Source organism: Triturus cristatus, chromosome 11 (genome assembly GCF_964204655.1).
Source record: "Triturus cristatus chromosome 11, aTriCri1.1, whole genome shotgun sequence".
Classification (NCBI taxonomy): domain Eukaryota; kingdom Metazoa; phylum Chordata; class Amphibia; order Caudata; family Salamandridae; genus Triturus; species Triturus cristatus.
This window is the reverse complement of record NC_140594.1, coordinates 147066061-147091533: the sequence shown is the minus strand read 5'-3', so window position 1 is coordinate 147091533 and position 25473 is coordinate 147066061. Positions and strand designations below refer to the sequence as shown.

The 25473-nt window shown below is 42.4% G+C and overlaps 1 protein-coding gene across 1 annotated transcript in view; it reads left to right on the top strand.

Moving 5' to 3' along the window:
• TCTN2 (tectonic family member 2) overlaps nt 1-25473 on the top strand; it is a 251876-nt gene that overhangs the window by 6120 nt on the left and 220283 nt on the right. Inside the window, exons 2-3 of the mRNA XM_085636293.1 lie at nt 16764-16871; nt 17886-17965. Of these exons, the coding sequence (XP_085492419.1) occupies nt 16764-16871; nt 17886-17965 (188 nt within the window). The remainder of the gene's footprint in view (nt 1-16763; nt 16872-17885; nt 17966-25473) is intronic.

Sequence of the window (25473 nt, the reverse complement as noted above, 5' to 3'; positions counted from 1 at the left end):
CAGGGGTGCTGGCTGCTGAGTTCATTTACCTAAACACCTGCTCCCCATGCTGTAGCGCTTCATCGCGCATGGACAGGGGCCCCCTAATTATGGGCAACTTTTGCATTTTAGTGCGGTGATGTGGAAACCAGCACTAGAATTCATTGGTCTAACCAGTGGTGCATGGTAATTGGCAGGACTGCACTGGTTGGGTTCGTATACATTGCCTCAGTCTGTGTACTGCAGCTTTGTTCTGTTGGACCGCAGACATGTGTGCTAACTAGATCTCTGGTCTTCTGGTGCATGCAGTTGTGGGAGCAGAGTTTCAAATTCAAAATATTGAGTCTAATTTAGATTTGCTTTAGGTAGCACGATTAGGCCGTACTACGCTGCAGCAGTTAAAAGAGGGGTTGTTTACTTGTGTGAACGAGCCCTTCATGTTTGTTTTAATTCTGTTTCAGAAAATTAGCTGCAGTTTATGATGTGCTTCCTAATGCAACATTCCTCTCTGCTTTTCTGGTAGAAAAGGTTATGTCTGCTGTTATAAAACGTGCAGGAGCAGCTTATTGTGTGAAGTTTCAAATTTGTGTTTATTTCTTATGTGGATACATTGTCCAGTAGAAATCATATGGAAAAAAGCGTTAATAATAGTTTTATTGGTTACTATGCAATTAACATTTCAGTATTGCCCAGTTACATAATGTCATTCTATGAAAATTGTGTGCTTCCTTTGTCCAGATTATTATAAAAAGATGTGCGTTTTGGGAAACCGCCTAATTTCTCTGAGGCTCTATTAGACTCTTTTTCATTCTATTCCTTTAATGCATTGCATGCAGTTGTTTAACTTTCACTTGCAGTTCAATAGAGATTCTGCCAGATTCTTGTAGAGCAGTCAAGCTTTTTATGCCTTTTACTTTTAGATTCAGGTCAGTGAGGGTTGGAGCGCAGATGCAATCGTCCTTAGCTTTGTACTTTAAATGAGATAGACATTCGGTAAGTCTGCTTAACAGGGCTAGCTATCTACTTGTATCTTTTTGATTATGATTTGATTATACTAATTCCTGTGATTGATTAACCCTATTTCTTTCTGTAATTATTATTGTAATATCTGAGTAAATGAACAAAACTGAGATTAGTGTCTCTAACCTTTTTGTTCAAGTTACTGGCTAAATATATGATACCAGCATTTCTGTCTTTCTGTGACTTTACTCCCATAAAATTAGGTGTTTCTGCTTCGCCCAGGGCATGCAACTAGGACACTAGGGCTCTGTACCGTATGCTGACAAATGGAGGAATTCACCAATCTAAGTCCTACAGTGTGGTGGGCCATACAAAGAGACTTGCAGTATGTTCACTAGATCTCTGTACTGTTTGCAAAGTGCCGAAGGGGCAATGCAGACATGCATGCCATTTAGCCCGGATCCATGTGGACCTTCTTAGTGCTACTTGGTCTATTAATGGCACATTTTCAGTGCAATAGAACACTGCTCTGCTACGGCATACAAAGAGACACACAGCATATGCAATTAGTTCCTGCACTTCTAATTACAACAAGCATTGGCATAGCCAATAGGTCTCGCCTTTGGGACCTTATAAGTGTTTAGCCATGCAACAGTTGATGTTGTTGCACCAAGGATATTGTGCTGGATAACTAAACTCTTATAAGGTGCCAAAGGCGAGACCTATTGGCTATGCCAATGCTTGTTATCGTTCGCAGTATCACTACACAAGAGAGCAATAACAGATTGCTTATTCTACTCTATTCCTTGTCCAGCAAAAGTTCTGTCATCCATAGCAGAAGTGATTAATCCTATTGTGAACACTATTTTAAATTCTCTTCTGCGGGAGGGCCTTATGCCTCAAGTTTGGAAAAGCGCTAAAATTCTACCTCTCTTAAAAAAAAAAAAACACGGCTGACCCAGACGATGTAAGTAATTATAGGCCAATCTCTCTTCTGCCCTTTTTTTCCAAAGTTTTGGAGAAATTTGTGAATGAAGTTATCACAAATTTTGTTGAGGCCAATAACCTTCTTCACCCCAGTCAGTCAGGTTTCAGAACCAACTTCAGCACTGAAACTGCCCTGCTGGAGGTGGCCGAGACGGTTAAAGCCACGCTGGATAGGGGTGGGAGCGCAGTTCTGGTGCTTCTTGATCCCTCCGTGGCCTTCGATACCGTCCCTCACAAGCGTCTATTACAAAGACTGGAGGAGGGCGGGCTTGGAGGCTCGGTACTGAAATGGATGAGATCTTTCCTCAGCAACCGTTCTCAAACAGTCTGGACACCCCCTTTTTCAGCTGAAATCCCCTCCTTGAATGTGGGGGTCCCGCAAGGATCTATTCTTAGTCCCATGCTGTTTAATCTGTACATAGCCCCTCTTGCCCTTCTTGCCGAGAAGTATGGCGCTAAAATAGTGTCATATGCGGACGACACTCAACTGTTGTTCATGTGCGAGAAGGGCTTGGAGTTTGATGGGGACTGCATAAAAAACTGCCTCATGGGCATTTTTGCATGATTTAATGGCAACCAATTAAAGTGTAACTCTGATAAATCGGAGATCATCTTTTTTTGTTCTCAGCCTCATGAAGCTTGGCACTCCTGGTGGCCACAGGACATGTCTTCCCCCACTATCTGAAGTCACGACTGTGAAAAATCTGGGGGTTAAATTGGATTCTACTTTCTCTATGAAGATGCAAGTCCAATCTGTGGCAGGCACATGCTTTGGGATTTTGAAACATTTTCTTCCACTTCTGCCAGTATCACATCGTAAAACAGTGGTCCAGGCCTTGGTGTTATCGAGACTGGATTATGTCAACTCGTTGTACCTGGGACTCCCCGAGTATTTATTGAGTCGTCTGCAGATCATCCAGAATATGGCTGCCAGGGCTATTTTAACGAAGCCTAGGACACATACTTCACATCTTCTGTCTTCACTCCACTGGCTTCCAGTGCAAAAAATAATTTATTTTAAAGCCCTAGTCCTGGTTTTTAAGGCTTTCCATGGGATCGGGTCACCGTACCTACGGGAAAGATTTCAGCCTTACTTACCTCAGCGCTCCTTAAGATCTTCCTCCCAGTCCCTGACCCTTATTCCAAGGGTCAGGCTCTCGCAGGTAGGAGGAAGATCGTTTCAGGGTAAAGCCTCCTGACTGTGGAACAATCTTCCTCTCACTGCGTCGGTGTTCGAACCTTTTGACTTTTAGACGAAACCTGAAGACGTGGCTTTTCCAGCTTTAGGTTTCTTTTCCTGGTACAGTGACTAGGGGCGTTCGTTTGTTAGTTGTTGTGGTCTTCCGTAGCGCCGGGACACAAGGCTTGAAGTAGCCGCGCACTCTACAAATCACAGATAACATAACATTCTCAAGGGCATTCTTTACCCACATCACTGGAGATTGTGAATTAAATGCATGCTTTAAAAATACACAGAGAACAAATGATCAGAATGCAACGTCACCTGCTTTTACAGTGATAAAAGTCGCAACCATGATAACACAAGCATTTACAATGCAATCGTTCTCGCCGTTGGGACCTTATATGTATTTAGCTATGCAGCACATTAGCCATACACGTTTCTTCCTTTATAACTCGGTCTACCACATGGTACACTCTTTACATATGGAATTTACTTCTGCTTGTCTTCGAGGTACTTTGGTAGAAGACTGCAATTTGTCTACCCTGGCCTGGAATTGATTAGACTTAAATTTAGCAAAAGTAAAAAATCAAGGAGAAATTCAAAAGACCACTGCTAAAATGCATTTCAAAATAGCAGAACGCCAAAACTTACACGAAAGTGGCACCTCTTTTACCAAAACAATAAAAGGGAGTTCGCAGATGAAAAACTCTAGTGCTTTTTAAACCAAGGGATAAGTTAATTGAAAGATAAACGTATGAGTGAGAAACATTCTTTTATTGCCACAGCTGTCTAACACTAACACTGTCCTTCTAGAGTTAATATGGAACAGTTAATGTCACAAAAACTCGAAATGTGAATGACACCTGGCAAAGATTAAAACAATCAGAATAATAAATACCCTGTCCACAGCCACATTCAACCTAGCGAGCAAACCTCGCACCACAAGCTCATCTTCCCCAGGACAATCAGTTCATACCAAACAGTGACATAAAAGGATCTCGCCGCAAATTCAGGAAGAAGGCAGTTGCAGAGCAAACACCCAATTTTCAGCTACAATAACTTACAACAAATGATTAGAACAATGCAATAATCAAAAGGCAGCATCTCTTTTTGTGAGGTTTTTCTCAATGAAAGGCAGCCATCACTAAAAGATGCACACACAGCAGTGATGCACATTACTTTCTTGTCAACTAATCTGAAAGTAATATTTCTCGAGCAGCAGCTTACACCAGAACAGGAAGTAAAAAAACAAGTCACCAACATGCGAGCTGTGTGGTGCGCACGTGCTCGTGTGACAGCAGCTGTTTTCAAGCACACTTGTGCGTGCAGCACCATCCGCCTTGCGGGAGCGAGCAACAGCCAATTGGTGTGCGCGCCGCTGCTCGTTCCCTCAAGGCGGATGCCGCCACAAGCACGAGTATGTGCTTCAAAAAAGAGCAGAGCGCGGGCTAAAGGTCCTCCTAAGCAGCGCATAAGCGCTGCGTAGGCGAGACCTAAAAACGGGCATGCTTCCTATATACTCTGCTGTGGAAATAAATAAACACAGGGCGTACATGTCAGTAAATTTGTTGTCCCTGCTTTGGCGCCTGGCACTGGTCATGTAGTCTTTGCACTAGTTTGTTTTCTTGGTGTAAGAAAGTGATTTATTCATTGAGGTAGTCAACCACCGTAATAAAGTCAGTAACCTGTTAGGTCCAGGCAAAAGTTTCAATAATTTGAATGTTAGCTCAACCTCTGGTATCTACAGCACAAAGCAGATAGGCTGAACTTAGAGAAAATGAGTAAAGTATTTAGGAGTACCAAACAGTTAAAATCCAAAACACACCAAAATAAAAATCGGACTCCAATTTATACACATGGAGAAGAATTTAATAAAATGACAAAAATCAAATCGGGGGATACAAAAATATGATTTTTGATAGATTTAAGAGAAAAACACAAAGAAAATGTATAGCGGCAATAAAAAATACTGTTCATGTGTGACTGTGACATAGCAATTTCAGGCCAGCCGCTATTGAGCGTGAGCCAGATATACTAAGCCGGTTTGTCCTGGACAAAGATTTTACCTTGCAACTTAGTCTATGAAATGGAAGTCGAAATCCTCCATTGGGACGAGGTTACAAGCTTTATCCCAGGAAATCCTCTTGGACTTGGATCGCCCTTGGATGAGGTCCCGCTGAAGTCATTGGTTTTGGCAGGAAAAAGTCAGAGCGGGAGAGTTTAACATTTTGCGCCGTAAGAGGTCCTCTGGGCTTCACCCGGTCAGGATTTCAATGCTAAGACTTAGAGGTCCATTATGATATCGGGCGGATCGCCACCGCCGCCCGCAAAATTTCCCTGGTACACCCCCGCCATATTAGCATGGCACCGTCCGTTGCTTTTCTGCCTGTCGGATTGCCGGCCGGGCAAAAAAGGGACTCAATATGGTGGCAGGCACCGCCATCCATATTAGGATGCATGCCTTTCCATGGCGGATACTTTGCCATGGAAAGGCATGCGGTAATTCACCGCGGGGCCCCATCATTGTCATGCACAAGGTGGCAGGCCCGCACGGTGCCGGTCAAGTTGTGCATGGCAATGCACAACATGGACTTTACCATTGCGGCGGGTGCTGCTTAAAGCACCGTCCGCCGCAATGTATGTAGTCGAGGATGCGGCAGCCAGTGTGGCGGGCGCATTATAATTTGCAAAGCGGGACCGCCGCAACTTTGGCGGTCGGTCTCGTGTTCCGTTACGGTGGTAGGTGGACCAAGTCCGCCCACCATCGTAATAGGCCCCTTAGTATTTCTTTTAGAGCCCAGAAGCCTCCAGCAGGGCAAGGCTGCAGACTGTATCCAGAGAGGTTGCATTGTGATGGTCCACTGAACAAGTTTTTTTTTTTTTTAGCAGCAAAAGCTCTCAGCAGGACCAACTTGATAGTCTTGCCCAGCGAGGTCGCACCTTAGTCGGATTGACTTGGGTTGTCAGTCCTTCAGATATTTGGAACTCCAAAATATTTCTACTTCCAAATTTTTCAGAAATTTTAGAAAGAGTCCTTCTGGTCACCAGAAAAGTTCTCAGGACCTCAGGGACAGCAATTATGTGTAAGTAAGCACTCCAGCAGAGACCACCAGTAGGGTTCAGTTTTCTTCCATTTGTAACTGGCCACTGATCGCTCCTGGAAAAATGCCTCTTGCAGATTGCAATGCCCCTGTAAACTGTACATGAGGTGCAGTCCTTTTTAGGTCTCGGCTAGCGAAGGCTGCGCTTGCGCAGTCTCGCTTGCGAGAGATAATGACTTGGAGAAGAGGGGCTTGAAACGCCCCTCTTCTCCCCTGTTCTCCATTGGCTGGCCGCTTGAATGTTGGCCAGCCATTGGAGAAGAGGTCCGTCATTCCGATTAGGCCCCGTCCTTTTCGGATCGGGGGGCGTGTTTTTTTTCAAGAAGTCTAATTATCTCCTCCAGCCAATGGCAAGAGGAGAACACTCCCCTGAATCCGAAATGGCCGCTGCCTTTCTCCGAGGCATTTCTGCTTCGCCTCGGAGAAAGGCAGTGGTGTGCTTAGGCAGTGGTGTGCTTGTTTTTTTTATCCACCTTAAAGCCCTGGATAGGCTGCAGCATGGAGTGCACGGATTTAATGTCATTAACTGATAACCGTCCATTTCTAGGGTTATGCAGCATTTTCGAGATATATTAGCGGTTCACTTTGAAAGAGTGCAATTTCTGATATTTATTTGCTTCTATGCACTTAATTGCTTGCGAAATGAGCAGCGAGATGAGCAGCACAGGATCAAGGTTTAGGGACTAGCGCGGGGACAAACCGCCACTCCCGTACAGCGGGGCTGTGACGGAATAAACTCGTGACACAGGCGCCCGCGCGCTGCACCGTGCCTCGCGGCACTCTGACCCTGCTTCCGCTCCCCCTCCCCTCACGCCGCTCCTCTGATGATGCTATCGCCGGTGGGCGCGTGGGGGTGATGCTGCCAGTTCCTGGTTCGCTGGCAGCTTCGGCACTGCGACCAATCAAAGCCCGCATTATAGTGCGAATTGGAGGACAAGGGGGAGAGTCTAGCAAAGCAGTCCGCGCCGACCCTCCTCCTCCCGGCCAGGCTCAGCCATCGGGACTCCATGGGAAGGGGGAGAAGCCGCGCCTCCTCCCGGGCTCCTCCAGCAGTATAGGCGGCGGCTCGGGGTGCGTGCTTGAGTTGCTGCTGCCAGCCGAGAACAGAGGAGGGAAGCCCGACTCACCCAGCATGAGCCACAAACCCTGTGGGAGGCACTAGGACCCAGGGCCGTATGAAGGACAACAGGTAACCATTATTTTTCAGGGCATTCCCAATCGCTGTCACCCATCCAGGTTATGCATACCCCTGCTGCAGCGCATTGTGCAGACTGGTGGAGGCCAGCGACGGTCCCAGAGGTGGGGGTGGGTGCGGAGGGTCAACTATTAGCTAATAGGCGGTCGAGGGTGCCCTCGGACAGGTCTCTGCTGCGGGGTCGTGATGGAAGGGGCAGTGCAGGTGCTGACGGTAATGACTGAAGTGCATTGGCAATGATAACCAGCACATTCGTGCTTTAGCCAGGAGCTCTTTGGGTCACTGCGTGTGTGAGCTTCGCCTGGGGTCGGAAGGAGCAGAATGTGTACACCCCTGCTGAGAGGGTGGCAGGCTCGCTGTAAGGATGGCGTAACTTCTCCCCAGCTTAGTTCACAAGCGCATAATAAAGATCCCTGTGGAACTTCGTCATTGTAATGTGCCTTCGGTCTCTTCGTGCCATTTAGATTTCTGGTTCAGCTCCCACATTGTAGCTGTCATTTGTAGGTCTGAAGGACTGTAGAGACGATCCCTTTCACCCACCGGGGTCTATAAAATGGTGGCTTTCAGTTTCACAATACCACCTACAGTAAGTGCCAAGATACCGTTTGTGGTTCGAGGTGCTAAAAGGTGACTTGTTTCACTAATTACTTTGGAGGGTGCTATTCAGTCTGACCGTATTTGTAGAGGACAGTGCACAAACATACTTCTCCAAGCTCAGCCAGCTTCTCCATCCACGAAAAACAGCTCACCAAGCAGGGCCTAGAGGAACTCTGCTCCTCCTGAGGCACTGGTGCTTTGTTTCCGCCTGGCGCAAAGTGCACTGAATGCTTGTTTTTTTGCATCTCAGCTTTGTACCTCTAACTCTGCCAGCTGGTGCTTTCGTTCTACTGCTGCCTACATCGGGAGAATAAAGGGGGTTAAGAGTGCTGGTTAAGTGTTGTGTTGAAGATTTGTGGTGGGGGTTATGAGCAATGCCAATAGCTCTAACTTTAACAATGCCGAGACCATTGCATTGTAAATGCTTGTTCTGTTTTTCTAGAGGTCCAGAAAATGTTCTGAGGAGTTGTGGGTAAAGTGCTAGCTTTGTAGCTTTCACTAGTGTGTGTGTGTGTGTGTGTGTGTGTGTGTCTCTGTCTGTCTGTCTGTCTCTCGGACACGGCCTAACCGATGCAGAAAAGGTTCAAAGGGACAACCCTACCTATGTGTGCAGCACATCCAGTTTGTTTTACTACAAACTGGCAAATAATGCACTGTTCTTGGGGAATCGAAAATGACACAGGCCTTCTGCCCTTGCGGCGGGTTGTATTCCAGGCAGGAATGTGTTTAGGGACATGAGCAGTCCCATCCTCCTAAGCTACACAAAACTGGTTCTGGGGATCACCTCCGATTTACATGGGGTGGGTGTGCAGTCTGCTATCCTGGGCCTATAGAATAAAGGCTTCCCCCTCCTCAGGTCTCCTTTTACACTAAACTATTAATGGACCGGCTTCACCTCTGTTTCTTTCAAGTTAATGAAGTTCCTGGAACCTCCCGAGGTGTATTTTTGCACCACATTTGGTCTATATCTTATATGAAAGTTAAATATGCCAGTTCAAGTGTTCCCAATTTTATCGGATTTTTGGGGTCAGATTGCATGCATTGGGAGCTGATTAGGAGGGTCCTAGTGCTCAGAGGCAAAAAACCAGCAGCACCAGTCCAGAAAGAAATTGGGGTAATACAGCCAAAAGGGGCACTTTCTCACACATTAAATGTTTCATCTGTATTAATGTTTGTAATTTGATGTGAAATGACAGTCACAAGTACTGACAACAAAGATCCCTAGAAAATATAGGCTATTAGTGACTGTCCTGAACACATGCATCATCCTATGGTTGAAATCACCTCACCTCCTGTTGCTTTTACAATATGGATTGAATACTGTTGATTAATGTTACACAACGGGGAAGTGGTTTGTTCGAATCCAATGACTTTCTCATTTAACGCTTGCTTCCACTGGCATAAGAAGATTTAAATCACATTTTCACTCCAGTAGCTCTTTTTTTGTCCTCCTATTGTGATACTGCATCATTTACTCTTACTTAATCTTACCCAGTTCTAGATAGCATTTTCCCCTGAGACTTCGCTCTCAGCAAAGTGTCCCAAAACGTTTTTGATGCCAGACATAAACATTCATTCATTCTAAATTTATTGGACTGCCTTTTAGGATTATGTATACAGTTTCCGGCTTTGTTTGCAAAGTTCTACCCTTTACTCAGTGGCGTAAGTGTAGCCTCAATTTTATTGTACCACCTCCTTCAAAATTTGGCAAGGAGTCCCCAAATCTCCCACAAACCTCAGGTTAACTGCCAACTTGCCAGCATTTTGCATCCATTTTGGCAAACTTGGAGACATGTAAAGCATCAGTTTGACTGGTTCCATGTTGTGTTGTATGATCTCCAAGTATTGCTGACAGCACAAATCTATGTCACCAACATTCTCTTTATGTGATCAACTTGGGGAAAGATTCCATTTTAAGGCGGTTTTCTTATGGTCCCTTTCCTATATCGATGCAGTTGCCTTATGATCCCTCTCCTGTATGGATGCAGCATATAATCTTCATCATTAAAGAACGTTAATCTCTTTGCTGGCAGTGAGTTGAAGAGAGAGAGACAGTTTTTGTGTGTGACAGACCATTGTTGAAATAGCCTTATTAATGAGTGGTGTCTTAATACATCAGGAGCAATATGGCTCATCAGTCAGACCAAACGTTATATGGTGTGACCCCAGCACACTTTGATGGTATTCTTCAAGGACTGAGAACTGTGGTCATTAAAAGCTCAAATTCGCTGTCTTCATCGTATTTTCAGCCTGAGGCACAGCTGTAATACATTTACTGATAAGGTACCTGGACAAAGATTTTGCCCGATTCATGATGCACATTTTGGCCGCCCCAGTGATCAGATCCTAGTCAAGGTAGCTAAGCTTGTGAGTACTGCTCAATGTACAACCTTTCCTGGTGTACATTGAGGGTAACCGCTGTAATACCCCTGAGAGTGGCGATCCAGAAACGAGACAGTGCATACCATTTAGAAGCCTCAATGTTTCCATGATGTCATCATGCTGTGTGCCACCATCTTAGTGTCAATTTCAGCATCCAGAAAGTAGACCGCTTATCCACGTTGAACGCGTGATATCATCCTGTAACACGCCATCATCTTGATGGGAATTTCTGCATCCAAGTCGATTTACAACCACAAATTGCATTACAGTTAACAAAATAATAAAAGAAGCGTACGTATAACAACATTAAATACAGATGTATATGTATCCGGATCATGAAGAATTTTACTAAGTGGTTATGGAAATTAAAAGTGCACCGAGTCTTTTCCATCAGCAAGAGATTTCATACTTAACGGGATCAGTGGAAAGAAGAATTTGATGCATGCAGTGAGGCAGTATGGGCAACATCTTCACTGAAAAATGCAAATGAGCTTTGCTGAAACCATGTTTAGGAGCAGAAGAGTACTGAAGTACTCATCTTTCCAAATGATAGAAGATTGGGATGAAGAGAAAAACGACTTGGATGAATTTGTAGCAATAAAAACATTGGATGAAAGCTACAGTTAAAAAAAAAAAACCAAAAAAAAACCCCTCAATTAAGTGGTAGCCCGACATAAGGTTATGGGATTTGGTCAGCAACAGGAGAATCCGTTGCCAAATACGTGTTTGACTTATGTCCCCTTGCTGCCATGTCTAATTATGGGCCATTTCAAGATGACCCGATAAGAGATCAAATTGTTCGCCAAACTAGAAATTTAAAGTTGCAAGAGAAAATGCTGTTGACAAAAAAATTCACATCAGAGAAGGCCATCCAAATAATAAGCAGGGTTGAGGCAACTGACAACAAGCCAATTGATGTACCCAACTGATATATCCAGGAATTTGAACCTTAGAATTCAGAGGGAAAAATGTCCAATCCAAAGTTTACATAGCTATGTTGAGTTCACGTCTGTTGGGTGTGCCTCATCAAGGAGACTTGATGATCACACAAGACCACAAGCATTGCAAAAAAACGTGGGGATCTGAAGATACCATGAAATCAGCCTGGGGGAACTAAAGTAAGGTGAATGGCAAAAAGAATATCCAGAGATATTTAATGATGAGTTAGGTCTGCGAAGAGGTTTTTAACACAAATTGTGCTTAAAGACGGAGTTGTTCCCAGAGTTCATAAGGCACAAAGTGTTCCTTTGTCAATGAGGGAAATTCCAAGGGCGGTGTTGGATTTATTATGTGGAGATTGTCATAGAAGTGAGAGTGTCCTCAGAACGGTTATTTCTAAATGATTTAGCACATAAACCGTGTGTCTGTGTTGATCGCCACCTGTTACCACACATTGGTGGAAAACAAGTGACGTTAAGATTTTTAGTACTTCACATTTATTATCTGCATACCATCAGCTAGATCTCCACGAGGAATCAATCATTGCCATCATTCATCATGCTAGTGGGTACAGATGGACGCCCTTTCGTTTTATATTTGCATCTGTCATATTTTAAAGGGTAATGTACCAGCTGTTCCGAAATGTATGTAATGTAACATTTTCAGAATTATCTTTTGGTCTAAGGGAAGAACGAAGAAGAACTTTAAGTCACTTCGAATAGAGTGGTAGAAATGTTGAGTGAGAAGAGCGTGACGATTAAGAAGAATACATGTAAGATGGAACCAGAGAGTGTAGGCTATCTGGGAACACAATCATTGGTGAGGGTGTTGCTCCAAAAACAAGTTTGGTTTAAGTGACTGTAGAGTTGCCTAGTCCCAAAAGTAAGGATCAGTTAAAGTCTGTCATGGGACTGGAGTGATATTATGTGAACTTTGTTCCCAAAATAAAACTCTGAATATATTGAGGTTACTTAAAAAAATGTACAGTTTGTGTGGGACAAGTTATGTGAGGAGGAATCCAGTGTAGTAAAATGAGAAGTAGTGAACGTAGTTCCTTTAAATCAGTAGGATACTCATTTTAAAAGTGTAACTATGACAGGTCATGAAGGTCATTTAGAAACTGTAGCTTCTGCGTCAAGACAACTGAGAGAGGCAAAGCAAATGTATTCGGCCATTGAAAAGGAAACACTGGTGTTATTGTGTGTGGATGTTCTCTCCATTTGGTCGGCTCTTGGTGAGTGGTTACTTGTCTGAAATAGCTCTATGATGCTCTGTTCTAAGTAGTAGTGCGCTTTATAAGAAACATATCATTCAGTTATTCATACATTCATTCAATGTGTGCGGCACCCAGTTCTCTGTGCATGCAGATCATAGCCCATTAGTAGACCTTTTGCTACAAAAAGTGAGTGTAGAGCAATCTAGAGTATTGTTTATTGACAATAAAAGATGCAAGACTATAGTACATGCCCGGATGCAAGAATGTGATAGCAGATTGTTTATCACAGCTCTCTGTAATTAAAGAGACTGAGAAAAGTGGAGAGAATGAATTGGATATCATGGTTGCATGTTTTTCCAAGGTAATTTCAAATTTCTAGAGAAAAATGATTAGGTGCGCTTGAAGATGAGGTTCTCAAAACTGTGGTGTCTTACACTGAGGAGGGGTGGCCAAGTAAGAGATATTTATTCGAAGAAACTAGTACATTCAATGTACTGCTAAATAAGTTAAATATTCATAATGGTATATTGTATAGAAGGGAATTATTAGTGGTGACTGCTGTATTGAGAGAAAAAAAGTACTTGATTTGGCATACGGGAGACATTCTGGAGTGAGTGAGATGAAACACATAGTGCAAACTGTTTTTTGGTGGCCATGGTTAGACAGGAGTGCAGAGGAAAACGTTTGTGCATGAAGTGATCATTCGCAAAAGATAACTGTGTAAAATGATGGTTGGACTGAATAAACAATAGGAACTGATTTAAAGTGGGTGATGTGAGAGTAAAAGGGAGTAAACTAACGAAGAAGGGTTTGTTCTGGTTTTCAGATTGTTTGATGTTAAGGAGAGTGGGTAGATTCATTTTGGAATTGAGTGATGGATATTTATGGAATAAAAGTAGGGTATTGTTGGTTCCTGAATGTGTGATTAGGCCGGGGGCCTTTAGGGGCTGAAGTTGTGAAAACTGAGAAGGAATCAAGTGGTGTGTCTGGCAAGAGGACTAGGAACAAAGCTGTTTGATTGAAAGAATATGTAGAATAGTGTAGGGATTTTTACTATGGGTGTACATTTATTGTAGTATTCACCTTTTATTTGATGCATTATCAATTGCAGAACCACATAGTTGCTCATGAATTATAGATATATCTTTTGTTTATGTTCAACTCTGACCTGCTTGTTTATTTGATTATTATTATCTAGAGGAGATGCATTGTATAGTATATTTTCTTCAAGTATTACTAACAGAAGTATGTCACCAATAACCTCTGTATGTGTTTAACTCGAGGGCAAGATTCCATTTTGAAACAGTTGTCTTGTGGTCCCTCTCCTGTATGGATGCAACAGTTAATCTTCTTCGTTAAAAAACACTTACTTCTCACCTGGAGATATGGGGATTCTTTAGTCCACATTTGCAATGGTGTTACTCCTGTGCACTGCAGAGATCTGTGTAGCACCACTGCTTTTTGTTGTTGTTGTTGTAAAAGTACAGGAGTGCCCTTAAGTCGGAACATTGGTCTTCTCAATTGTTCTAAAAATCCTGAAACATTTGCAGAAAATATGTTTGAGTTTGTTGATTTATAACATTTGCAGTTATACCTGCAGACGTGCATGTTATCAGCATTTGTAAATTCCATATCTACCATTTGTATGGCTTCGTAGACTTCTAGAGTCTGGACATCCTTTCCGTGCAGGTCTGATGTTTCTTATTGACCAGAGCTAACCTGGTCTGGTGCTTTGTTTGACAAAGAAGATCGATTTGCCCATTGCATAGTTTTGTAATGGTTAGTAGTGTTATTGGGTCTTGTCAGTGTATCGTTTCTAGTGTCTGAGGACTTGGCCATTAATTTCAATCTGCATGGTGAACAGTTGTCTACTGCCTCTTGTATTAGTGTGCTTTGTACAGTGAGTTTAAAAAACACTGAGGATTTGACTCAAAGGTTATGAAAAATTTGCACTGTTCAGACATTGGCTGTTTTCGTTCTTAGTTGAAGTATTTATGTATCAGAGAAAGCTTGAAACTGCACTACTGCGTTCTGAATGGCCACTATAATGTGGCTCATTTCTCCTTGTGCTCATTATAGGCCCATTATCATATTGTGCAAATGACTGTTTTGTCATGGTTTCTTGGAGAAATAAATGATTTTTTTGTTTTTGCATGTTGGAGACCCGCTCCTGTGTGCCTTTAACTTGGAACAAGGGGTGCCTCATTGAGCTGTGAGGTTCTTTTTGATCCCTTGTTTTTGATTGTAAAGTGCATGTGCATTGTGGAAGGAGCTCTTAAAATGCATGCTAACCATGTCCGTTCTCTGTCCTGAAGCCACTGAGTTTCTTCAATGCCAGTTTTAAAAAATGTGTTCCCTGGCAAGCTAAGGGGATGGAAGCTCCACTCAACCAAATGGTTATGGTTTGTTTGCAGGTGCAGATATGAAGTTCAACATTTTTTAGCTTCAGCTTTTCCTTTGGGCCATGACTGCTGGGCATAAGCAAAGGATGTGTAATATTGTCTCTTGTTTGTATCCGAATATGTGACAACATGGGTTTGATGGCAGGCTCTTCCAGGTTGGGATAAAATCTTTGGTGTATGTGCGCAAAGCGGTATAGAATGAGCAGGTGTTTTACGGTTGGTGAAAAATGGTCTCCAGCTTTTATAGGAGTTGATTCCTGTCCAAGCATGCCGTCTCTTTGCAAAGTTATTCTTATCATTTAAATGAGACCGATCTTTGGTTGAAGAGTTAGTTACTAGACAAAAGGCTGTTCTTTCCATGTTGCTGGCCCATGCATCTCAGCTACCTAATTCATCTATTGCCTGTTCTAGGTATTCTCCCCAAGAGTGTTTTTGTTTGTCCCTCAATTTCCATCCAACATAGTTTCTGGAAATAACCCCTCCCGGAGGCCCGCAGTCTTCATCATAATTTTACAAAAGCATTCATTCTTTGTAGTTTTTTAACTTTTTAAGTCAAATTCAAGGTGAACCAGCCCAGTGGATGGTGATTTTGATATGGAGAATACTGCTTTGTATGTTTTTGCTTGGAGCTTATTGAGCATTTCGGTTTCCCCACCATGCATAATTTCTGTACCGTTGGAATGAATTGGGCTGCCATTACAGTTAGTAGGTGACCCCGTGAGGGGCAGCTGAGTTTCTTTTTCTGCAACTTCAACCCAAATATTAGCAAATGTGCTTTTGTCAATATGGTGTTTGAAGGACATCTGGTGTTCCATATTGATGCCCAAATACTTGTATGTTGGTGCTGCCTCAACATTTTTGTCCTTGATGATCCAAGTAAATGACTAATTCTTTGTGTCGACTAGGTAGGCGACTTTGGTTTTGTTTAAGTTCATCTCTAAGCCTTGCTGGTCCATGTAGTTTTTTAGTGCATTCATACATGGTTGCAGGCAAATTGGCGTTTGGCTCAAGAGAAAAATGTTGTCGGCATACTGTAAGCATCCTATTTTGTCTCTTGCCAAGCTATGGGGACGATTTTCCTCTTGTGGAAGGTAACTTGCGAAGTAGGCAAGTTATAAATTAAACAGACTTGTGGCCAGCACACATCCCTGTTTAAGGCCATTCATTGTGTCTATTTTTTCATGACTACTGCCATCTCCTATTTTAACTTGAGCCCAAGTTCCTTTATACAATGCTATGATTGCCCTTAACAAATTACTTGGAATGCCCCATTCTACCAATTTTGCCCAAAGACGATTACATGGGCATGTATTAGTTTGTTTTATTGGAAAACATAACCATTAAAATTTCAAAAAGTTGGATGGTCAGTTCGTTGTTTATTTCAGAGTAGTCTCGTCCACTTTCTAGCCCAACACTTTTTGTTGTTTTCTTTTCACACCTTAAATTGATTATACATGCTTCTAAATGTGTCTGTCAACATGTGGCTTAATCTCCTAGTTTCCTCTGGTTAATTTTTTTCAGGTTGGCATTTCTCCACCAAGACCGAACATGAGGGGAAGGGGGTGGGGGGGGAGGTTTTTTCAGTCCCATTCCACAACATGTTTTCCCCAAGTGTGTTTAGTTCATGCCCCTATGTCTGCAGTCTGCTAAATTTGCTTGCCTGAGGTAGGTCTGTTCCTTATGCTGCTAAAATTTCAAAAATGCACCTTTCGTTATGGTTTGTAAAAATAGCCGACATTCAAAGCAAAAGGCTTATTTTAGTCCAGACAGTGTTTACTTAATTGTTAAAAAATATTTATTTTTGAAAAACGTTTTTCTTTAGTTTTTCAGCCTTCTTTCATCCTAATGACCAGCCGCACAGCAAGTTCATTTTTTGTAGCGACTACATCAAACATCCCTGTTTTTACTGCGATTGAGGTTAATAATTCAGGTAAGCCTATTAATATTTATTTCAATTGGAATCAACTTTGACAGGGACAGTGCGTGTACTCTGTATAGCTCCTAATATGTGGCGAATGGGCAGGGCGTGGGTGTGATGGGATTGTTGGTTTAGCTTAACAGGACCAGTAATGGTAATGATAACATTGCATTTGCCTGTGATGTTCATGGACTGGCAATACTGGGAGGGATGTGCAGAAGCAGCCTATAGGTGATCCTTATTGTGGATATTATTTAATAATATTATTTCTGCCTGTGTTGTATTCATCGTGTGCCCTGCGTTGAGCAGCCCCCATTGTCTTTTTGTTATTGTATCTGAAATGCCAATCAAATATGATTAAAAAAAACTTTGATAAGGTCAGTTTAGTAGCTGGTGATGATTATGCAGAAGATAGAAAATGCTGTGCACTATTAGCATGGCAACCATAAAAACAAAACTAGTTCCAGATGGAACTTCAGTTTGTTTTCTGTGTTGCCTTGATCATAGCAGCCAGTTGCATTTTGGCAACCAGGTTGTCAGGTTAGTCCGTACTTTGATGTAGTCCCTTGTAACTGTGGGTTTAATCAGTATATTTGTTTGCCGCCCTTTGTGGAGCACCCATTCTCAACATACCAACCTACAGTATTTTGTTGAGCTTTTTCTGTTTGTTTCACTTGGATGAAGCTCTGTTTGCCTTGTCATTACCGAGGGCAGATATGTCAGTATTAGTGACCATTTACATTTATTCATACTGGTGATGCTTTAGAACTCATTATAAACCTAAGTCATTTGTCACCAAAACAAATTGATGCTATCAAACAAAGAAATGGTTTCGGGATATTCCATTGTCCTGTTTTTTATAATGAACCCAACCCATGACTCAATGACATTGTAAGCATGCTGCTCTAAGTTATCCTATTCGAATTGTATACATTTGTTACAATATTTAAATAATTGTTCCATGAGACACATTGTTTTTCCTGATATTTTATTTCCTGATTTTCTTGCCTGTATTGATATTTGCAGTTGGATTGCCATCACCAAGTTGCAGTGGCATTAATCAAACACAGGACTGGAATTTGGACTCGAATAAAGTTGCAACCGAGGTAGGCACGAGTTTGTTAAGCCTGTGGCTGGGCAGCAGTGGAGTACTGTCCTGCTACTCATGCAGCATTCTTCGGTTAGACTGTCAGATGGAAGTGGTTTCTTTATTGCTGGATTATTGGCTGCTCTCTGTGCAGTTGTAAGATTTGAAATTCCGTAGACGGTGCCCCTTGATTGAGAAAAGGATGTGCCTCAATTTGTACAGCCGCTTATTTAGGACTAGTTATTATATATCCCTTAGTAGTGGGGTTTGGTATCTCTCTAAAGGCTTCTTATCTCTACAGGTAAGAGGAGTAGGGTCCATAGACTTCAAGGGATTTTCCAGGCTCACCCAATATGAATAACTGTGGAAAACAAGAGACTACAAAGCAGATCTGGGTCATTCTGACTATTTTGGTTATCCAGAGTCTTTGACTAACATCTCTAGGAAAGAGCTAAAATCTGAATGTTTATCAATGCCTGAGGATATAAGGTTAGCTACAGAACTTTTGAAATCTTCTGTTCTTAATAATCATTTGATTCTGACCACACATAATATGCAACCTTATTTAATAAATGTACACAATGCTCGCCATAGATTTGTATTGACACGATTTAGAATGCATATTTTTAATTGCCTAACTAACTTTCCCATCATAAACAACTAGTCACAAGGCTTGGAGAAATGCCCCTGTAAAAACGTATCCACCCAGAGCACCGTACACATTGTTTTCTGTAATTAATATTCAGATCTAAGAAAATGTTTAATCAAGCCATTGTTAAGACCTTTAAACTTTGTGTAGTGTCGACCGGCTTTTTTTGTTTTTACAATAACTTCCAAGTTTGTATATCTGTGTTCTCTTGTCATGTTATTTATGGGCTGTTATCACCCGCAGAAATCTTTTATAACCAATTCTATTAATTTATATAAAGAAATTGTCCTTTTACCAGTTTTATCTGTGTTGCACATGTTTTTCATCATACTTTTTATACTGTATCTTTATAACTTGAAAACTGCCTTTTATTTTTTGTATGCTTTTATGATTTACAATGTTCAATCGAATAAAGCTTATTTTTGATTAGACTACAATGCAGATCTCCTTGTTTCACAGACCACATCAAGTCCATAACGTATTCATATGTGAGACAAAATTCATGTGCTGTTAATTTGATCTTATTGCAAATCTTTTTTAACCTTTAACATTCTCAAACAATGCAGTAACTGTGAACAAACGTAGTAAATTCAGCAACAGGTTGCTGGAATGTTTTAACTTGAAATATATTACATGTATTTAGATGTATTTAAAAAAGCGTACAAGAAAATAAACAGTATCATGTAATCCCTTTTTAAGATAGCAAATGTTCTTCTTATCTAAATTAGTGTCTTAATGACACAGCTATAGGCAAAGGCCAAACATTAAGCAGACAGGCATTTTAAAGAGGCGGGAATAATGAAGTGCACCACAGTATCCCTCTTACTGATTCCTTAGCGTTGGAAATTTTTCATTATTCGTTTGAAGATCTACTTATTGCCCAAAATTGTATGAGATTTGTTCCTGTAACATTCACCGCAATCAATAATCTATTTAAAGTTTAGAACACTTCTTCCAGTTACATATACAAATTGTTTTTGCAATTCTAAATCTATAGATGACTCACAGTTTATGGTACTTGGCAAGTTTAGGACAACCTGAATTATTGTTCAGTCAAAAAGATTGTTTAGTGAGTGTGCTTACTTTGAGGCATCGGTCCCTAGCAAATCTTAATTTTGTTGCAGTTTATAAACATTTGAATTAAATCTGCGTTTGGTGCTGAGCATCACTCAAAAATCCTGTACACTTTGAGATTCAGATTCTTAATTTTTAATTGGGTGACAGTTCAGTTGAAGTAGTCCCTGTTGAGTGTGTACACTGTTCACAAATACGTAGGTCTCTTTTCTTAGCTCTTTCAACCACTGATGATTTTTAGTGGAAATTTAAGCTCCATTTTCCTATACAATGTAAACATCTTTTTATTGGCTTTTCAAAGGATCAGAATATAAATAAAATAAAATGATATCACTTCAATGGTGAGCTGCCTTTTGATCAGCAACCAAGAACAATTGTGCCCCGGAACTTTCACCCCAAGCAAAGTTCCCACACTGATCTCTTTAGTTTCAAAGAACGGTTTCATGGAGTATCAACTTTATCTTACAGCTGAATGCTTTCTTAACTCATATTACATCTCTGCAACCCAAGAACTTATGGCCCTGTTTGCTCACAAGCTGTGTTTCCCATTAGTACTTTATTAGATTTTAAGAGTTTGGAAGGTACATTACACAATGAAAGAACCGTAAACATGTTTATACAACACAAGTAAGTACCTACAGCCATTTCAACACATCATATAAGTATGTGTTCCTCTACATATTACAGGCTCCTAGAAATCATACATACAAACTTAGCAAAATTGTAGAATGGTAATAGCCATAACAAGCAAGAAAGGTCAATAATACTTTCTTTTAGGCAGTGCATATAGGCCACAGGCACCTGGCATTAACCTTATGTCTATCTTTTTTCAGAACCCATGCACTCAAGACTTCATTACAGATCAGGGCAGGAGCATATATAAGGGACTGCCATGGCATCCACTGCGGGACAGTTTCCATCACTACAGCAATACATAAATGATGTGTCTCAAGGAGGTCTCATCAGTTTTAGCTTTGCTAAATAGTCATCCTATTTTTGATAGTGAGTGCTTCCCCCACTTGTCTATTGCTTACCTCTGCATACGCCCATTTCTTCAGATCCCACAGCCACTCCATTATGGCTGGGTCAGACTAAGACTTCCATGATGTGGTGATGTGTCTCTTCTTGAATAGCATGGCCAGTTCCACAAATTTAAATACACGTTTTGTTTTCTCTGTCGGAGATCAGATTGAGAAGACATTGAAGTGACTCCCTAGGTATTAGATTACCTGTCACATCCACCAAACATCACAGGACCCCTCCCAAAACTAAGAGACAACCAGGCACAACCACACAATGCGATAAAAGTCCACTTTAGCTTCCATGCACCTGGGCAAACATTCTGAACTCCAGGGAACATATACGGCCAATCCACTTAGTGGACAGGTATGTGTGGTGCAGATAATTGAACTGGGTGTATTTCAGCCCAGCCCTACTAGAAATCAATTTCACTGTGCCTAAACACTTTGCCCACTTTAAGTCCGGAAACTTCTGCCTCAAGCGGATATGCCACTATTCCCTAAGGTCACCCAGCTTTGTGCTCCTGATTTCAACAGAGTGACATATAAACATGTGATCGCTTTCCTGTCGTACCCATGAGTCACTAACGTTTGCAAAAAGAAACGGTGAGCATTTCATGGATAGTGCCCCATATCTGGGATAGTTGCCCGACCAAGGCAATGTACATAAGGAATTGTCCAAAGTCCCAATGTATATATCTCCCTCAAATTATCAAAGGATCTAATAGTCTCATTTTGTAATATATCTTCCCATAACGTGCTCAGCCTTGCCTCCAACAGTCACTCCAGTACAGTGTGTCATTCTAGCTTTTTAAGGACATCCTCGCATTCGGGTTATGGTTTAGTATCCACCCAACACATTAGCCACTGTAGTGCCACTGCAGTGTATAATTGGGGGCCCCCAGCCCACCTTCAGTCAGGGGAGCATTTAACACTGTAATGCCACCCCCTGACTTCCCAAGCCCCATATCAAGGAGATAAGGAATGACTGTTTGTTCCTAAAGACCACCCTTACTATCATCCTCATCAGAACGGGTGCGGCAAGAACATAATTCTAGGGAGCACCAGCATCTTAAAAATGCCTATCTTTCCCATTTGTGAAAGCAACAGCACTCACCAGAGGGGGAGAGATTATCATGCTGCTATCAGTGCTCTCCTCAAATTCCCATCAACCGATCCTTCTCATTGTGATAAACATTCTCTTAAAGGTATTTAATAGCATTCAGTTCCTACCTCAGTCTTAATGTAGGCTGTACTGCCCTATGATCTTCAGATAATTTAACTAGAGAGAACAGGGACTTTTCCATCCATGACTCAGAGCATTCTATGTAGATTCAAAAAAGTGTTCCTGCCTGGGATAAATCCATTTTGATCTGGATCCACCACTGCCTGTACTACAGTTGAGACGACTCATTAGGACCTTCCCAGGTACTTTGTAGTCAAGGTTTAAAAAAGACAAAGGACGATTAGAGCCCAAGTTCAAATGGTCCCTGACATGCTTTGGAAAGACCACCAGTGACTCCTTCCTCATAGTGAATAGCAGGGTCCCCTTTTCCCGATCGTCATAATATACCTCTAGAGGGTAGGGAGCTAGGCATGAGCTGTAGGTGGAGAAAAATTTGAGAGCGAAGTCATCTGTGCCAGGGGTTTTGCCTGTTGCTAGTTGATTAAGTGCTAATTTAATCTACTCCAGCATTATTGTATCCTCCAATTCCTGACGCTGTAATGCATCACTATGTGGCATCAGGATATGTTATAGGTAAGCTCAGCTGCGATTGAGAGCTCCCCCATTTCTGATGTGTCCTGAATAGCTCTCTGTAGGGTTCCTCAAATACCCGATGAATCCCACTTTGAGTATGCACTACATCAACTTGTGGGGCTCGACAGCACCTTTCAGAGACCATGGACACTCGTACTTCAGCAGCCATACAAGCAGCCACCGTGCTTTGTCTCCTTCTGCATGTTGGCAGCAATATACTCCATGTAATCTAGCCTGCATAGGTCGCTCAGTTCCTTCTTGTGTTCTAGTTTCAATATGATAAGTGCTGGAAACAAATTGGCATCTGTAACACTTTTGGTTTCCAAATCCCATATTTTGGTCTCTTTAGCGTTCAAAACGGTTAATGTTTTCTTGACCTCAGAGACTGTATTCACGCACAGACCACTCAGTACTACCTTAAAGGCATCCCATTCTATTGTGAGATCTGTGGTCGTGCCTGTATTTTCAGTAAAGTACAGATCTATATGTTCCCTTATAATCTCTCAGAATGCAGAATCTCAGTGCGCCTCCATTGGAAGATACCATGTAGATATCTTCGGGTGAGGTCTGCCCCAACCGAGAGATAATTTAATTGAGTTCTGATCAGATATTCTTTGACTCAGATATGCCATGTGATTTACCCTCACGCCTTCTTCATGCTTCATTGTTGTAGTGGACGTGATCGATTGTGGCATGCAACTAATGCAACCCAAAGTAAAAAGAATACTCTGTCATTTGGATGTATTCAGCTCCATCTGTCTGTTACCTGGTAATTGGATGCCCATTGTCTCAAGCTGCAAGCGGCTACAATAGAGTGAGCTCCTGGGATGGGGTGGATCTATCCTGATCATGTCGGGCAAACAGGTAAAGTTCCCATACCAAACGTAGGGCACCTGCATGTTACTTACAAGATATGGTGTCAAGGAGTTAAAGAATATAACCTGATTCGCATTAAGGGTGTACAAAGGAAGCAGGGCAATGAGCTCACCACCTAAGGTCTTTTCTATCACCACATATCAGCCCTCAATGTTTATGGTGGTGCGTTGAAAAGTAAACTGAACCATGGGGTGAACCAAACAACCACCCACCTGGCAAATTCTGATTAGGTAGTTCCAATGACTGTCGCCCGCCTTCTCTTGTGAAATCTTCGAAGTTCCCCATCTGTGAGGTGTCTCTCCTGCAAGCATTCTAAATGCATGTGCCAACTTTTGAGATATGCGTGTATCCTATATCTTTTTCTGTGCGTAGCGATACATGTAAAATTCCAGGTCAGGATATTGTGACTATTTTAGGTCATACCATGTTTGTCTCCCATGTGCTGTATAAAGAATAATCCTCAGCATGTGGCTGTACATCTGTTTTGCCCTCATAAGGCCTCAACTACCTTGCATGAACATAGCACATGAGTTGAGTGACTTTCAGAAGCATGAACTCTATGGGCTCACTCCACCGAAAAGAAAGTTGACATTTTACCTCCTGGTTCGGTGTTCTCCAGCCATTCCTCCACAAATAGTTCCATGATTGTACCCTCGAGCCGCTCTGGAATTCCCACTATCCCCATCTTGATACATTGTGATTCGACATCTGCATTGTCCACCTTCCGTTTCCAGAGATGCACTTAGTTGTGCAGTGTTTTAATTTGAGTTTGCATAATGGTCAATGTCTGTCTCTTTGTCGACAGGTGTGATTCACTGTTTTCTACCCTCTCCTTCAGTTTGTTTTGTTCTGCTCTAAGGAAACCCACGTCCTCTGCCAATGCATCAGGCTTGGTTTCCAGGATAGTTTTGATATCACGTATGGCTTTCAGAATGTCTTCAAACTTGTCAGTGTGTTAATGGAGCGTTTTCTCCACCACGTTAAGAGAGTGACCATTTCTTCATCATTAGCCCCTTTAGGGCCCAACTCCCCCGGGAGGCACACAGACCTGAAGGCTTTCAGTTTCACCAGGGTTCTTGCTCGAGTACATGTACTCTGAGTCTAGGGGGCACCCAAGGTGTATTTCACTCTCACTCTGCACATGTAAGAATGTCCAGTCACAGCCAGCTTGCTCACATGTGCCCAAAACTGAAGAGCCATTGCTACACAGCATCTCCACCACAGCACAATCGTCCCACAGAGCACAAGGGCTCTCAAATAGAGGAGCCCTGTCCCCCAAAAGTCACATCAGAGACGGCCAGAGCAGGTTGAGTACTTGCAACAAGTCCAAGTATTTCAGCCCTGAACTCATGTGCGAAGATCATAATGGCCAAACACGAGGGAGAGGCCACATCTGTGAAGAAACAAGCACACATTACCTTGGAGGCAGAAAGCGTAGTCTGAGAACTGTCTCTATCAAGTTGGCACTCGTGTATCACTCTGATCCGGTGCCCCTTCTGATATATCCTATTGGGGATGCTGGGAATGATCGGTGGGTATGACCTTTAGGCTTTTATCTTAACAGCCCAGAGCTGCGTCTCCGGTGAGCCCAGAGATGAACCTCCAGCTATCAAAGGGCAGGGCTTCCAAAGGCTACACAGACCGCACACTTGACTGCATGTATGCAGTTTCTCCCGGGCACGCCCTTCACCCAACACAACACAAATTAATAGCCGTAGTGTCATGGGGGTTGGCGGTAATCCAATCCTTTGCAACTCAGAGAGGGGATCAGGATGCCATCAGGAGGACTGCAGGAGCAGGAAGCAGACAGAGCTCAAAAGTATGCAACTTACAAGGTCGCCATCTTGATCGTTCAAAAACCACATATTTAGCGTTGGTGCCTGAAGCCTTTTCCAGTTCCCAGGTGTAACCAGGTTTGCAGTAACTGGCAAATGAGTTTCCCCTGAGCAAGTTAATTTCACTCTCAGTGATTGGTTTCCACCCCAGTACACTAGAGGGAATACATCATCCGGTGTAGGGATACACATATTGTGTTTGATAGCAGTCAATACCTCTTTCCAAAACCCTTACAAATGAGGCATGCCCTCCATATGTGTAAGACTGACCCTGGTAGCGCATGTGCTAAAAGTCTTCTTCTTTCTGGGTACGGC